Source organism: Excalfactoria chinensis, chromosome 17 (genome assembly GCF_039878825.1).
Source record: "Excalfactoria chinensis isolate bCotChi1 chromosome 17, bCotChi1.hap2, whole genome shotgun sequence".
NCBI lineage: Eukaryota > Metazoa > Chordata > Aves > Galliformes > Phasianidae > Excalfactoria > Excalfactoria chinensis.
Genome location: NC_092841.1, coordinates 1,296,179 through 1,311,803, shown reverse-complemented (window position 1 = coordinate 1,311,803; position 15,625 = coordinate 1,296,179). Strand labels below are relative to the sequence as shown.

Here is a 15,625-nt window from a genome sequence, read left to right as displayed (position 1 = left end):
ACAAAGTTGCTCCTGTAAAATCTCAAATCCTAGATACATAATTATTTCTTTATTCATTGTGTCTTTCCTTTTTGATACACATCATCCTCTTCTTCCTAGGAAGCTCAGCGAACTAACAGCCATGCATGCACGCCTCCTTCCATATCTACAATTCCTGAGCTAATTGGCTTCTTCTGTTTTGCCTTTGGATTTTCCCACCCAAAGGTGAACACTGCCTGACCTGCCACATGCAGAGATAATTTAGAAGGAAGCATCCTTCAGACCTAGTACCATTTACCACCCATGCTGCTCCTATAGAGCCATTAGGAAGTACAAGGATTTGTTACTACCAGATCCTGTGGAATCTGATTCCTTGCTCCTAGATACTTTACTAACCTGTACCCCTTCCCATCTGGTTTCTTGACTAACAACACAGCAGTATTATTTTTAGGTTATTAATAAGCCAAATTTTCTTAGAGACCCTGACTTTGGACACCTGCCCAGTACTTTGTTGTATTGGGACAGCTGTCCTGGGACAGAAACCTCAGGAGGAGGTAATGGAGCTCTGCTCCTTGGCTGCCCAGCTCAGACACATGGGCTCCATCAACCCTGGCATCTCACACCTAATTGCACAGTCTCACACCAAACCCCCCTGCATTTACAGGTCACTCACACCATCCATGTGGACCATACATCCCACTGACAGGGAACTTAACCAGTGTACATCCACAGGGTCCTTAAAACACACCTACAAAGTCTACTGCAACTACTGCAACTTCATGCCCAATCACACATCCAGTGCATACACACTTATAGTGACTGCACAGACTACATCTACAGCCACCACACCCCCTTCCTCACATGCCCCTGTGGACACTGCTGTCCCCTGCACCCCTATAGGGTCTATACAGCCGGCTGTCCCAATGGGACCACATCCTTTGCACACCCCCGTAACGATCACACCCCATGCCTACGGACACCACGCATCGCTATAGGGACCGAACCCTCGCACAGCTCTATAGGGACAGTGACCCCACGCGCCACATCCCGCGCATTCCGGAGGGGCCCACGGCCCCGCACTGTGCTATAGGGCCTCACGGGCTCCATCCCACGCAGCCCTCCGGGGCCGGCCGGGCAGGCGGGACGGGGAGGCGGCGGCGGGCGGGGCGCGCTGCCCCGGGAGGGCCGGAGGGCTCCGGGGAACCCACGGCCCGGGTCGGGCCGGCTGCGGAGCGGCGCCCCGCGTGCGGTGACGCCGGCCCCGAGTGATGTAAGGAGCGGACTCGGCGGCGGGGGGCGGGCCTTACCGGAGCGCCCGGCGCGGCTCTGCTCGGCGCCCGCCCCTGCTCCGCGCCCGGCTCCGCGCCGCTCCGCCCCCGCCTCCGCGAGGAGCGCGGGCAGCCCGCCTGCTCCGCGGCCGCGCTGCAGTCCCGCTCCGGCATGGTAAGGCCGTGGGCGGGGGGCGGGAGGCGGGGGCGGGCCGGGGTGCCCGGGGCGCGGCGCGCTCTGACCCTCTCCCCGTCTCTCGCAGCCCCTCGCCGGAGGAGCACCGGCCGGCACGGGACTCCGCCGCCTCGACCCGCGCTCCGCCGGGCTCCGCCGCTCGCCGGCATGAAGCGCCCGGCGCCGGGCGGTCGCCGCTGAGGATCCCCGCGGCACGGGACCCGCGCCCCATGGGGCAGCACCGCGGCCGCTGAACTCTGCGCCGCCGCCCGCCGCCCCCCCCTCCCCCGCAACCCCGCGCCGGCCGCCCCGCGGCCCCCGCCTCGCCCCGCTATGGGGCCGCGGCACCTGCTGCTGCCGTTGCTCCTGCTCTCCCTGCAGCTCCTGGCCCTGCTGCCGGCCGCGCAGGCGGCCGGGCCCCCCCGCGCCAAGGGCAACCGGACCCAGGGGGCGACGGCTCCGCGGCGGACCCCCAAGCCGGGCAAGGAGCTCCTCAACCAGACGCTGGCGGGCCCGGGGGCGGCCGCCCCCACGGCGCTGCCCGGGCGAGGGAAGGGCGCGGGGGGCGGCAAGACGCCCCCCGGAGGCGGGGGCGGCGGCGGGAGCTCGGCACCGGCGCACGAGACGTGCTGGGGGTACTACGACGTGAGCGGGCAGTGGGACAAGGAGTTCGAGTGCAACAACAGCCTTACGGGCTTCCGCTACTGCTGCGGCACCTGCTTCTACCGCTTCTGCTGCAACAAGCGCGCCGAGAAGCTCAACCAGAGCCTGTGCCGCAACTACAAGAGCCCCGAGTGGGCCCACCCCACCACCGCCAGCGGCGCGCTGCCCGCCGACGGCAGCAACGGCGCCGACGGGGACGCCAACAAGTACGACCCAGACAAGGACAGCACCAACGCCACCGTCTACATCTCGTGCGGGGCCATCGCCTTTGTGCTCATTGCCGGTGTCTTTGCTAAGGTGGCCTACGACAAGGCGCGGCGCCCGCCGCGGGAGATGAACATACACAGGTGCGATCCTCCCCCTTCGGTTTAGGGACACCCCGTTGTCTGAAGTTCCCCCATTGCTCTGATTGCCCAAGAGCTGTCCCTTTGCGTTTCTGTCCAGGGGTTCTCCCAGCACACTACCCATCCCGCGAGACTTCCTTTCAACCAGCCGTGCAAGGGCTTCCTGTTTGTGCAGCCCGTCAAATAGTTTCCTCTTTGAACCACCTGTCCAAGCATTTCCCTTTTGCCCTGGCTGCCCAGACGTTCCCCTTTTTGCACCATCTGTCCAGGGGTTCCCCTACTGCGTTCCTGCCCTGTAAACTACCCATCCAAGGCTTTGCAGTGTCTGGATGAGTTTCCTCTTTGCACCACTCGTCCAAGCATTTCTTCTTTACACCGGCCAGGAGCTTCTCTTTTGCACCATGAGTCCAAATGATCTTTCACTGCACAACCGCTCTGAGAGATCCTCCCCTTGAACCACTCATCCGAGGGTTTTCACCTTTGTGTCCAAGAATTCCATTCATGCAGCACCCATGAAACTACTTCAAATTCCACTTCCCATTGAAGTGTTCCTCCCTTGCACTGTCTGTCCAGGGACAATACTGCCCCATGGAACACCCCTCATCTATCCCTCACCCTGGTGTCCCGCTCAGCCTTCCCCTCCCGGGACAACACCTTCCCGTTGCCTCTGCTGCAACTCGCACATGGGGCGGGTGAGGCTGGGCTTTCAGCACCACGGCCGCGGACAGCTCCGGAGCTCCACGCCGCTCCCCCCCCAACCCCGGTGCGCCACCCGCGGGGCAGCCCGGACCCCCACCCGGCCTGGGGCACTCTATGGAGCACCCAAGGGTTAGTTTAAAAAGTGTGAAGGAAATCGCTATGTGTCCCGCACGCAAAGTGTCTTTGCCTTATAGTCCTGAGAGGTATTAGAGAAAGCAGTGTTGGTTTCCTTTTCTTTCCCTTTTTTCTCTCTTTTTCCCTTCTAAATCCAGATAACTGAAGCTCGTAGTCCTTTCTGGCTGAGTGCTAGGGATGCAGTTTGAAATCCTTGTCTCAGTGGTTTTTACACATTGCTGTTTTAATGAGAAAGCACTTCTGATGTGTCAAAGGGAATCCTGTTTAAAAGCAAAAGCTCAGGCTTCCATAATACTCCTCCTTTTGGACAACGCGTGTGCACTCAGATCGTGTTTATATTTGGTGATCAAGTCCCTTCAAATTATATGTGTAATTCTTGTGTGCAGGGAATGCAGGAGGTTCCCATTTTGAACGTATGAATTAGCGAGGAGCTTCTTTATAAGAGCAGCTGTGAGCACACGAGTGGGAGAAGCTCTGACATCTGCCAGATACTTCGCAGGAGTTATTTCAATTAAGATATTTTAATCAAGAAAAGGGCAGCATTTTTGAGGTTGAGCTTCCAAAGTGGCTGACTGAGTCTGAGGGGAAGAGTATTTTTCTCTTTTTACATGGGAAAAGAGGTGAATGATGCAGTTTTTATTTGGGAAGATGTGAATTCTTTAGACTCCTCCCTGCATAAGACTGCATGCACCGAAGTGCCAAAAAGTCATGCTGCTGTATAGTTGCTGAGGGTCTGTCCCATGCGTTCCACTGCAAAGCCCATCTCTGAAGGAAGATAACTTTGCAGTGTTAGCAGCGTTGTGATATCTCTAAGGTCACTCGTGTCTGTGCAGTGGAGAGTCCTGGAAGCATCTTAGTCTGAAAATGGGCTCTTTGTAGTATTTCCCAGACTAAGGGCTGGTTCCCCAACTGCCCAGCTTGTTTGGCTTCAAGGCAACTGAATATGGAAAGCTGACTTGGCTGTCCGTGTGTTACTTTTGCTGTAGCTCCAGAGTGTTACAGGGCTGGATCCTACGCCCTTTGAAATGAGAGGCAGTGTTGCCAGACTTGTCTGAATTATTCCTGATGTTTTCATTTCTTTGATGCTTGCTTTTCTTTATTTAGCTAAGTTCTGGTGAAATGATTCACCTGTGTGTAGAAGTATGAATGGCAGATTGAGTGCTTGGAAAGCTTGACTTTCAGTGCATTTTAAGGAATTGATTGACTTCTATAATATGGTAGCTGGTAAAAGATTATACCTTTCAGAGCTCTGTTACCTGAACTTGATCAACATTGCACGATGGTTTAAATATTATGAAGTGCATCTCCAGCAGACAGGATCTGCATCTGTCTGAGGAACTGTGCTATCTGCACTCTAAGCAGAATGTAAATATGTGGAGTGGAGTGGTTTGTCTTTGTTTGCCTCAGAGAACTGCTGCTGAGTAACAGGGAGGGAGCAGAATGTAGTCAGATATTTACATCTATTTGGGGCTGTGTCAATTGGAGTTAAGTGTGTAACATCAGAACAATTCACTGTAGTAATGGCACGTGTGCTAAATCTCCGTGTGCATCTCACACCAAAACCTGCCGATACAGAACACCAGTTTAAGCAGGGCTGTCCTCGAAACAACCCATCCTGAGTGGTATCCTACACCCAAAGAGCACTGAGCCATCTCTCTGCACATCAATGTGAGCAAGACCCTGCTTTAAATTGCATTCCCTCAGATACGGTTGGTTAGCAGAACTGCATGTAGATGCTGCTTCTCTGCTACCTTCTCATCCAGCTCCTACAGAAAATCCTTATTAACTCGGTTAGAAGGAGCGTTTTGATGGAGGGTGGGCTCATTTTCTGCCTTTTGATAGAAAGGAGGGTTTACAAATTCACAGGAGAGCTGTCAGCTCTCATATGAAATGAAAGGCCGACTGTGCTCTGCGATATGCATGTGCATTTCAGAGCTGAAAATCGGGGCTTGTTTTCAAGCATCACCACGCACCTTTCAAGCAGAGGCACTGCTGTGCTGCTGGGCTGAGCAGTGCCAGTTAACTGGTGCTTGGGTTCGTTTACGAAAGCAGTAAGTGGAAGTGCTTTGAAAAACAGCAGCTAAAATATTCATATCCTACAAAAAGCACTTGTAATATTTTATACCCAGCTGATTTTGTAATGATTAGAAGATCTTTCAGCCCGGCCGTATGTGACTGCCTCTTGCCTGGATCTTGGTCTGGAGTTACGCAGGCAGAACTGATGCATCTCCAGGTAGAGATGGGTTGATATCTGAGAGTCACACCTAGCAGCGTTTCGCCTGCGCTTTCATCTGATTGCTTTTGTGAGGACGGTTTGTTTTCATCAGTTTGCTCAAGCATTTCTTGAGTGAGCCGAGTGTTTGCTTTATTCTCAGCACAAAAAGGAGTTAGAGAATCCTTGGCAGTGAGGGAGGAATATCAGCTGTTTGTTTTCAAAGCTGGTTATGTTCTTCAGCAGCGAGGAGGGGTGACCCAGAATATCTCCTGCCGGTGGTCACGGCCCTCGATCCCCATGCCACAGTCCATAAATAATTCACTGCTCGTAGTATCACTTGGTGACCCCTATTGAGCTCTCAGCAGTGGGAAGCATCGCACTCATTGCTCAGTTAGGGATGCACAAATTAGAAGCTGTTTATAGTTTGCAGCTCGGGTTGGAAATGCTGCTTCTCGCTTGCCGCACCAGCAGCCACTTGGAGCCTTTGCACATCACCAGGGAGAGGTGGTGGCAGCGGCGGCCCTGGGGCAGCGGTGGGAGCCCAGCTGTTCTCTCTGAGCTGTGAGAAGCAGCGCTGGGATTTTTCCCAGCAGACGAGCTCTGTGCTCTGATAAAAGGCTCTGTCCAAGCACGGCGTGTGCGCGATGAATGTTTTGGCTGTTGGAAGGGAGAAGGGACACAGGTGCCTTCTGCTCGGGGCGGCTTTGTGCTGCGAAGAGGGATGGTATTTGTGCTCCTCTTCAGTCCCTGCCTGTGCATCCTCTGCTCTCTGAATAACAACAGGGGCTGTCTTTATAAATGAACATCCTTTTCCCAAGTGGGGCCTCAGTGAAACTGATCCGTTCCTTGCCATTCTCTGGATTTCAGCAGGAACTGGAAGTGGCGGAGCTGTTTGTCCACAGTCCCAGGGATGCTGTGTGCACTGTTCTGCACTATTGCTGGCTTAAAGCACGGGAGGTTTTCCCTTCCTTCAGGCTGCACTCGGCACATCTCCTGCACCCCATGGCTGCTGGGGGGGCTTACAGGAGAGCAGCTGGTTTCAGCTCTCTGTACCAAGGTGGGGGTCACCACCACCTGCCTCCTGATGTGGTTACGTGAGCCATGATCACAACTGGCTCATTCAGCTCTTCTCTCTGCTGCTGTGCATTGCTTGGGTCAAACAATCTAACTTTATAACTCTCCAGGGTGAGGGGAGTCCTGTGAGCACACCTGGCCATAGGATCCGTGCAGACGATTTTCTTGCTCAGACTCCACCATTGTTTTCTTTCTCTTTCTGCTGTTTTGTTTTTTACGCTCTGCTTATTTTTACTCCACTCTGTCTCCTTCACCCAACACTCACATGCCTTTCAGCTGCTCCTTGCCCTGCTTCCTATCATTTATCCCTGGTGGCTTCTTAGTGTTGTGGTGCCTTGGATCATTTGCCCATGAGTGGTTCTTCTGCTTCCCACCAACACAGTTCCAGACTCCCAGACCGGGACAGCCCTGAGCCCTGTTCTGCTTCCAAAGCTCTAATCACACTTTGTTTTAGGGGGGGGGGGTTTGCTGTGCTTCCCACCCAATCTGTTTTGCACAACCTCTGCCTTTGGTAACAGCTCAGATTCTGGCTGCTCCTCGGTCTTCTCCTTTCTTCTTGAACTTCTCCCGCTAAGAGGCTGTGCACACAAACTGTGCTCCCTCCGACGAATCCTTTCAGCGTCTCCTCTTGCACACATTTGATATTTTACTGCTTTCTAATTAACTGGCTCTGTTAGCAACCCTCCATCACAAAGGTGTCAAGGGATTCCAGCCCAGCTCTGAACTTGTGTTTTCTTTTCGTCTCATATCCTTAACTACCAGTTGATCTCTGTGCCTTTGGAGATCAGAAGCCTTTTAAAACTTCTCTTTCACATAAGAAGATCTGAACCTTATCAGGAAAACAAGATCGTGGTGTTTTTATGCCTGCCTTTGCCCCTGCTCACATGGGCAATCTGTTTCCTTAGATCTGGGTGCTCTGCATTGTGCGGAGGTCTCAAATGTCTCATTACCCAGGCAGATAAGCCTAGAACTCTTTCACAACAAATATTTTGTTGTAGTTTAGCCCTTGCCTGATCTCCTTTGTTGCAACAATTGAGCTCTTTGGAGAAAGTAGATTTTTGCATCAGTTAGTGCAAAGCAGTGTAATTGCACCTGCAGCACAGGCTTCTGTGCAAAAGATACCTTGTGCATGAGTCTGCTTCTGTGTGCACTCATGTGCTTTACAAAGTAATTCATACCCACCAACTGCTCTGGCTGGCTTTGTGCGCTCAGGCACACAAACACAAAGCCGCGCACAGCACGCTGGAAAGCTGCACCAGCTGAGCTCTGAGCGCAACCCCTGCGGCTTTTCATGGTTCTGAAGGACCCGCTCTTCCTAATTCCTCCTCTTTCCCCAACCAGAACGAGCGCTTGGTGCCTTCCCGGTACTCCCGTGCTCTCTGTACTCCCTGCCCCTCTCCCTGTGCCCGTGCTCGCTGCCAGGGCTCCCGCGTACAGTAGGTGGCAGCCGGAGCGCTGCCGGAGCTCTGGGTGCAGTGCTGGGGGCTCCGATGGGCTGCAGCTCCCTGCCCTGGGCTCAGCCCCTCCCTGCTGTTCCGTCCTCTTATTGCCCTTCGGGTGCCCCATCTCTGGAGGTGCCCGAGGCCATGGATGGGCCCTGGGCAGCCTGAGCTGGTGGGGGGCAGCCAGCACACAGCATGTGGAGTGAAAGGCTCTAAGGTCCCTTCCAACCCAGTCATGCTGTGGTTTGGCTCAGGTTAATTCTTCTGGCAAGCATCACTTGATAAGCTTTAGCTTTTACTTTTTAAGGAGGAAATCTTTGCATGAAAATCTCTCTTTAGATGCAATGTGCCGCTTTCCAAAGGTATTCACGTTTCCCACAGTTCAGTGATTTTAGCAAATTCCTTTCCCACGTCACAGCAAGAATTAGGGACTTAATCGGTGTGTATATTAGATACGTAAACTGCTTGAGTGATATGCTCAGCCTAAGCACTGCTGGCAACTCATAGAACCATAGAATCAGAGAATGACTCAGGTTGGAGGAGACCCCAGAGATCACGTAGTTCCAATCGCCTTGCCATGGGCAGGGTTGCCACCCACTGGACCATACTGCCCATCCAGCATGGCCTGCAATGCCTCCAGAGATGGAGCAACCAATTCCAGCACCTCAGCAGCCTCTGAGTAAAACATTTCTTCCAAAAAGAAGACCGTCCTCTACTGTCCTTGATATAAAGAACCTGTCCCAGAGATGAGTACTTGGCTTTCCTGAGGCTGATTCCACCGCACCTTAATGTGGTGAGCTCATAGTGCAATCTGTGTTCTTGTTTTGGTACAACTCCTATAATTCCATGTCTGTGTCAGCTGATTTCCACATACGTACATCCCTACTTTTAAGATAGTTATGCCACCTGTGTGCTTGTTTTATTTGTCTTCACTAGGCGGTTCAGGACCACTTCCAGCCTCATCCTGTAGCAATCTTGGGTAGGGATCCCTCAGCACGCCCATAGTTTTCAGTGAAATCTGTTCTTAAAGCTGCACTAAATCCCAGGAGCTTCATAGGTAATTCTTTTATGGGAGACATCTGGCCTTTCCTTGTAGCATTTATTTGCAGGAAAGAAAATTTCCTCAGTTTAGCTGGCTGCAGGAACACAATTGCTTCATGCTTAGAAGGATGTCCTCGTGCTTAGTCCTTCTTCCTTTTTAACTCCACGTGTGCGTTCATCCATTCCCCCCCTCCCACACACATACTCATGCACCCCGGTGTGTCCCAAGCATTCCTGCAGTGACCATTTCCAGAGTTCCTCCCCAGAAACCCTGCTCTGACGTTGCAGGCATTTCCATTTCTCACTGCAGGGTCGTTATCTCTTACTGGTGTCAGGCACCTCCAGCTGCTGCTCAGCCCCTGCACCTTCAGAGCAGCGTTTGCTGTGGGAGAACCACATCCAGCCCTATGCTTGTGGTGCTGAGAGCAGAGCTCTCCTGTCCCTTGGGGTGAGCTGGCTCACTGCTGGATAAATCACCTCTCACGGCTGAACTGCCTTTCTCTCTGGTTAGTTAAGAGGGCATAGGGGAATCTTTAACCTCACTCTTTTTAAGGACTTGTAGTGAAATCCTGGCCGTGCTGAAGTCAGTTGGAGTTGTGCCACAAGCTCCATCACTGCTGTGCTTTTAGCAGGCTTTTAGCTCAGCCAGACGCTGCTCTTTTTATTGTGCTCTGCCAGATCCATTTGGTCATTCTTTGTCTATTCTTCCCCAAACTCACAGGGACTTGGAACAGGCCATTCTGTTTTCTAACAGCCCCCTCCTTCCCCCACACGTGAGGAAGTCAGATCCCAAAAACAGGGATTTCAGAAGGCACAACTGCAATGAATTTGTATGTTCTCTGACCCTGTATGACTTCAGGCTGACATCCTGCCTTTTGGAGTGCCAGCTCTATCTGGTGCCTGCCAGAGCTCATTGCAGTGGCAGATGCCAGTGTGTGGCATACACATTCCTCACTATTTCAACTTTTTTTTACTTTTCCTGGTCTACCCAGGACCTGTTGATTTATTTACTTATTTATTGTTATTGTCATTGATTTTTTTATCTCTACCCTGAAAGGAGAGGGTTGTACATGGACTGGAGATGTCCCATTAAAAACAGTCCTTCCCCTTTGCCCGTATGGTCTTTTCCAGCCCTGTGATGCTGATGTTCTGCATTACTATAGATATATCCTACAGAAAGCTGTCAGGCAGCCAGGGATAGTAGGGAAGTGCTTATCTGAGTGCTTATCATCCTTGGCTGTTGGAGAGGGCACTGGGCTGGTGCTGTGGGCTGTGGTCCCAGCCATATTGCAAGCTGAGAGACCACAGTGGGGTCAGTGTTTTAGGGTCCTGAAGGATCAGCTTCCTGATGGGATTTCCCTCTGCTGTGTTTTGAGCCCATTTCTTTGTGGTGTCGCGGGGTTGTGTCCTGTGGGAGAGCTTGGTTTGGCTGCACAGCCTTCTCAGAATAGCTGAAGACAAAGGCTGTTTTGGGGGTCTGTAGTCCATAGCCATGTAGGCTGCCTGCAGTGATGGCCCATTGGGCTTTGAATATCACTGCTGTGACCCTTCAAGCCAAGGTACTCAGCTAGCTACACCTAAGGTGACACAGTACCCCTGTGCTGGCCTTACCTGGAAAGAAGCGTTAGCACTCTCACTTAAATGACGTTAATGGAAAGGCTGTCAGAAATGGTTATCTCAGGGTATGATGGTGCAGTTACGCAGCTGGATGCTTCCTCTGCTTCCACAGGTAGCAACGCATCCTGGTGAGTGAGGTTTGTTTTCCTGAGATAAGAGCTGTGTCATCACAGAGCAACGTCTGGAGTGCCTCGGCTGGGTGCGGGTGTGTAGGATGCTGTGACGTCAGTGAGACTAATTGCACCTGAATGGCTGCACATGCAAGACCCAAATATTTCAAGGGAGTGTTAACCGTGCTTGAAGCTTTTATCACTGTGTCTAGAAGGCTTAACTTGATCAGAGCTTTCCTCAGTGAGGTGTGATGGACCTTCCACTGGTGTGGGGATCAGCCCTCTGTGCAGAATGGAAGTAAACTGGATCGTGCACAGTGGTGTGATTGAGTTGGCAAGGAATTGACCAGCTTGACCCACGTTTAACTTTTACCTCCACCTGTTCTGCTGCTTCTGAGCAGGACTTCTTTCTCCACAGACATTAAAGAAGACAAAGTGAGCACTGAGGACACCCTGCTGTGTTCTGGCCAGTGTGCTTGGGGCATAGCACCATTACTGGTGCTGGTGGTGAGGAACAGTGAGTTCAGACCTTGTCTGTAACCCAGCATGGCTCTGTCAGGAGCTGTTTACAAACTGAGGTATTACCCAGACATGTGCTTTGGTCCTCGTGGAGGGCAGCATGCTCTGGGTTCAGCTTTCAGGTAGATAGTGACCAAAAGGATAGCAGGCTCCTGTCTGACTAGAACATATTCCCATTGATTACTTCAGTTATTTTCAACAAAGGGAAGCACGCTGTGCACACAGGAGGCAGGGAAGCTCTGTTCTCTGTTCTTTCCTTTCAGGAAGGTGTAACACTAGGAGAAAAGACAGCTGTATCAGGAGAGACGTGGTGACCAGCAGCGTGTGGTGTGAACTCAGCATCATCACAGAATGTGGGTCAGAAGGGGTCTCTGGAGGTCCCTCAGCCAGCCCTTCCTGCAACTTGTGCTGCTTCCATCATCCTTTTGCTCTGCACCTCCAAGAGCAGTCTGGTTCTGTTTGCTCTGCTGTACCCATTAGTGGGATATGGATCCTCTCTTAGCCTCTCCTCATCAGATTATAAACAAGCTCAGCTCCAGGGAGAACCATTCTGTGCTCTGCCATCTCCATCCCATTGGTACCTCCAGCTCCATTCCCACATCTCTGAGTTTTCTGCCATATCTATCTCTGCATTCCTCACCTTGCACAGCCCCATCCAAATAGCCCGACCCTTTTGCCCAGCTGGCTGTGTGTTCTGTGAAGCTAAGCGGGGTTTTAGTGTTATTTGTGCTCTCATCTTTCTCTGTGCTCTGAGTGATTGCACTCTTGACACTAAGAGTCTAATACCATCAGATGGGCACCTGATGCTTGTTATTTCTTGGGGATGTGTGCTGAGGGCTCAGTTCTGCCAGTCTGCAAAGGGGCATACTGGGTGCTGAGCTCTGTGTTCTGATGCCCCTCTTTAATCTCTATGTGTAAGTGTGTATACACATATACGCATCATGCAGTTGGTTGCAGCCTCTGTGTCTGCTCTCTGTACAAACAGGACATCATCAAATAAGGATAAAAAGTATTCCTATTCTGCAGAGGGTGGTTGTGTCCTAATGCTCTCCTCCTCTGAAGCCTCCGAGATCTTGCAGGAGTTCCTTTGGTAGAGCACATTAGAGTTACATTATGTACAAGGATGGCAGCCTGTAAGGGAAATGGTTTGGAAAATGGAACGGGCTCAGGTACTACACTATTTCTCACATAAAAGACCAAAAATACAGTGTTTAAGGAATGCTAGAAGGTATGAGCAACGCCATCATCATTCTCATCAATATGCAGTGAAGGAATTTCTCCGTTCTTGGTACCCGAGGTGACATTAGGGAGGTTCCCTCTGCCAAGAGAAAGGAACCTTTCAAACTCCCATTGTTTTAAAATGCCCCCATCCCTTACAATCCACCCAAGCCACCCCTGCCCCCTTTTCCTATGGCTCAAGATGTGGCTTGTGGTTGCACTGGGAAAATCGATGCATTTCACGCTATAGTCTGTGTCTGTGATATTCACAGAGGAAAAAACCTTTGAGTCTCCACTCATCCAAGGGGAAAATGCTGGATGCTGCTGAATTCTGTGACGTTTCTTTTCTTGGGGAATAGCAGTGGGACCTTCGAACCATTAAAGGAGGCTCTAATGGACAAATAGCTAACGATGGGAGGGTAGTTGTGTTGACATTAACCCATGTTTTCAGTTCTTTTCTTGTGGACTGCTTGTTCTTCTATGAGAAACCCACTCCTGTCACTGCTATGTATTGAGGTCCTAGCAGGAAAAGTGAGGATTTATGGAGTGTGGGGACTGCATGTTTGGAGTGTGGGGTGTATGGAGTGTATGGACTTGTTGTGTGATTCAGTCTTAGACCAACAATAGCCAAGTAAATCATAGAATTATAGAATCATAGAATGGCCTGGGTTACAAAAGACCACAGTGCTCATCCAGTTCCAACCCCCTGCTGTGTGCAGGGTCACCAACCAGCAGACCAGGCTGCCCAGAGCCACATCCAGCCTGGCCTTGAATGCCTGCAGGGATGGGGCATCCACAGCCTCCTTGGGCAACCTGTTCCAGTGCATCACCACCCTCTGGGTGAAAAACTCCCTCCTAATATCCAACCTAAACCTCCCCTGTTTCAGTTTAAAACCATTCCCCCTGTAACTTTACGCAGCAGACATTCACACACACAAAGAATCTGAGCTTTTAAGACAGGTTTTGTTGTTGTTTTTGTTGCTTTCTTCTGCTCATGGTAGATATCCAAGCACTGCGGGTTTCACACAGCGGCTCTGGAAGTGAAGATGCTGAATGCCATTGCGTTCCTTTTGTGAAAATATGTTTTTTTTTCCCCTCTCTCTCTTTCTCTCCTCAGGGCTCTGGCTGACATCTTAAGGCAGCAGGGACCAATCCCAATAGCACACTGTGAAAGAGAAACTATCTCGGCCATAGATACCTCCCCCAAAGAAAACACTCCAGTCCGGACATCTTCCAAAAACCATTACACCCCTGTGCGCACCTCCAAGAGCAATGCAGGTAAGTGCTGTGTTCTGCTCTCCCTTCCGAGCTGCTTGTGCCAATGCTTTGTTAGAAGTCAGTAGGACATCACACTTGACTACATCAGAGTTTGAATCCTGAAATCAGGATTATAAACGGGTTTCCGAGGTGATCAGATGGAGCGGAGCAGCGCAAGGATTCTTGGTGATGGTTCTTTAAGGTTTTTGCTGAGCAGAGTAGCTGTTCTCTCTGGGCGTCTTAAAAATTCTGAATCAGCGAGGTATGAATTCAGCTCGTACCAAAATGCTTGTAATAAGCTCAGAACACTGCGTATTTCCAGCCAAACACACATGCTGTAAAGCATAATTGGCCTCTCCACGTGCAGCAGCTGAAAAGGAAGACGTCCACATAATGGGGCCCAGCTCTTCCACTTGGGTGAACCACAGGCGTGTGCCAAGAGCACAGTGTGGGAGGTGACCCTGGTGGTGTCCCAGTGGCTCCAGGTCCTCCCAGAGCATTGACCTGGGGGTTAAGACACACGGATGTTTTTCTGTGTTCTATTGCTGGGTGAACTTGGGCAAAGCACTCTGTTAATTGCCTTGATTTCCCCGGTGGAGCAGGATGCTTGCCTCCTAGGTAAAGAAATGGCTCTGATTTGTTTAATGCTTTGTGTATTGATAATTGTCAGAACGATGCCTCTGTGGTTGCTGACCATCTTCATTAAGTGGGATGTGGTAGGCTTCCCATCACTTCCCATCTCTCAGCTGCAACTGGATGTGTGCCTCAAAGATATGCCCTCATTCAGTCACAAGCTATTCAGCTTGCCACAGAAGTTTCTGGATGGCATCTCCCAGCCCGTGTCACCCAGCAATCAGGGGGCTTTTGCTGATGGTCCCTTCTGGGGGAGCAGGGCTGCTCTGTGACCTGCAGGGCTCGGTGTGCTCCCCTCTGTGCAGGAAGGGCCATGGCTGGGGGCACCGACTGTTCCTATGGCCTGGTTACAGTGACTGTTGGAAGGGTTGGGTTGCATTGTGCATCACCCTGCAGAGACAGAACCAGGTGGCTGTCTTCTCTGGAAGGCTCCTTTGCTGCTGGGAACAAAATAATTTCCCCGAGAAGACAGAAGGATTTCTTTTCTTTCCAGTTTTTGCTTAGAGGCCAGTGAACTCTGCAGTTTTTTTTTAATGCCAGGGAATTATACATGTGAAATGAGATGTTGGGCTGAAGAATGGTACATGAGCTGAATTGTCTGCAAGAGGAAGGTGCTCTTGCAAATCTGCTGGCTCGTGAGAGGCTGTGTGAAACACAAGAAGTGAGGATTTATGGCCAGGGAACAGGTACAGGCTCCTCTGGAGAGCAGCTCTGACACAAACCTTGTGAAGAGGTAAACACCTTGTCTCTTCCCTTTGGCTCCAGTGGTGGAGCAGGCATTGGTCGGGGAAGGCGGAGATGTAGATGATATTCCTTGCTTCCAGCTAGATACTGGAAGCCTAAATTATGTCACGTTTGTGCACTGCCAAGGCTGAAAAAAGGGACATGGGAAGGTCTGAAAGGGGAATGGCTTATTGCAGCACTCTTCTCTGGTGTCTGTCGATGGCTTCAATGGATGCTCCTAAGACTTAAGGGGCACCCAAGCATGCAAGGACCAGAGGATGGGTACATCAGTGGGATGCTGGCACACATATTCACAAATCCAGGTAGGAAGGAGAGGGGCTTTGCTTCCAGTCCAGCCTGTCCCAGCCACTGGCAGCTGGAGGGGCCATCGATCTCATCTGCCTGGAACAGCCACTTGGACTCACTGTCCCCCTGAGCCCTGGCCAAGCTGGGAAGGGAAATCTTGCTCTTGTAGTTTGCTCAGAAAGAACTTGTTTCTGGCTCAGTTTTGTC

At 51.5% G+C, this 15,625-nt stretch overlaps 1 protein-coding gene across 4 annotated transcripts in view; it reads left to right on the top strand.

Annotated features, from left to right (window-relative positions):
- The first annotated feature begins 1,697 nt into the window (after positions 1 to 1,697).
- The window catches only part of SHISA6 (shisa family member 6), a 205,694-nt gene continuing 191,766 nt past the window's right edge, over positions 1,698 to 15,625 (top strand). The window contains exons 1-2 of one of the 4 annotated variants that reach the window (XM_072351827.1): positions 1,698 to 2,432; positions 13,617 to 13,777. In XM_072351827.1, the coding sequence (XP_072207928.1) occupies positions 1,756 to 2,432; positions 13,617 to 13,777 (838 nt within the window). In that variant the 5' untranslated portion in view covers positions 1,698 to 1,755. The remainder of the gene's footprint in view (positions 2,433 to 13,616; positions 13,778 to 15,625) is intronic. The other 3 variants (XM_072351826.1, XM_072351829.1, XM_072351828.1) reach the window with 3 other exon arrangements.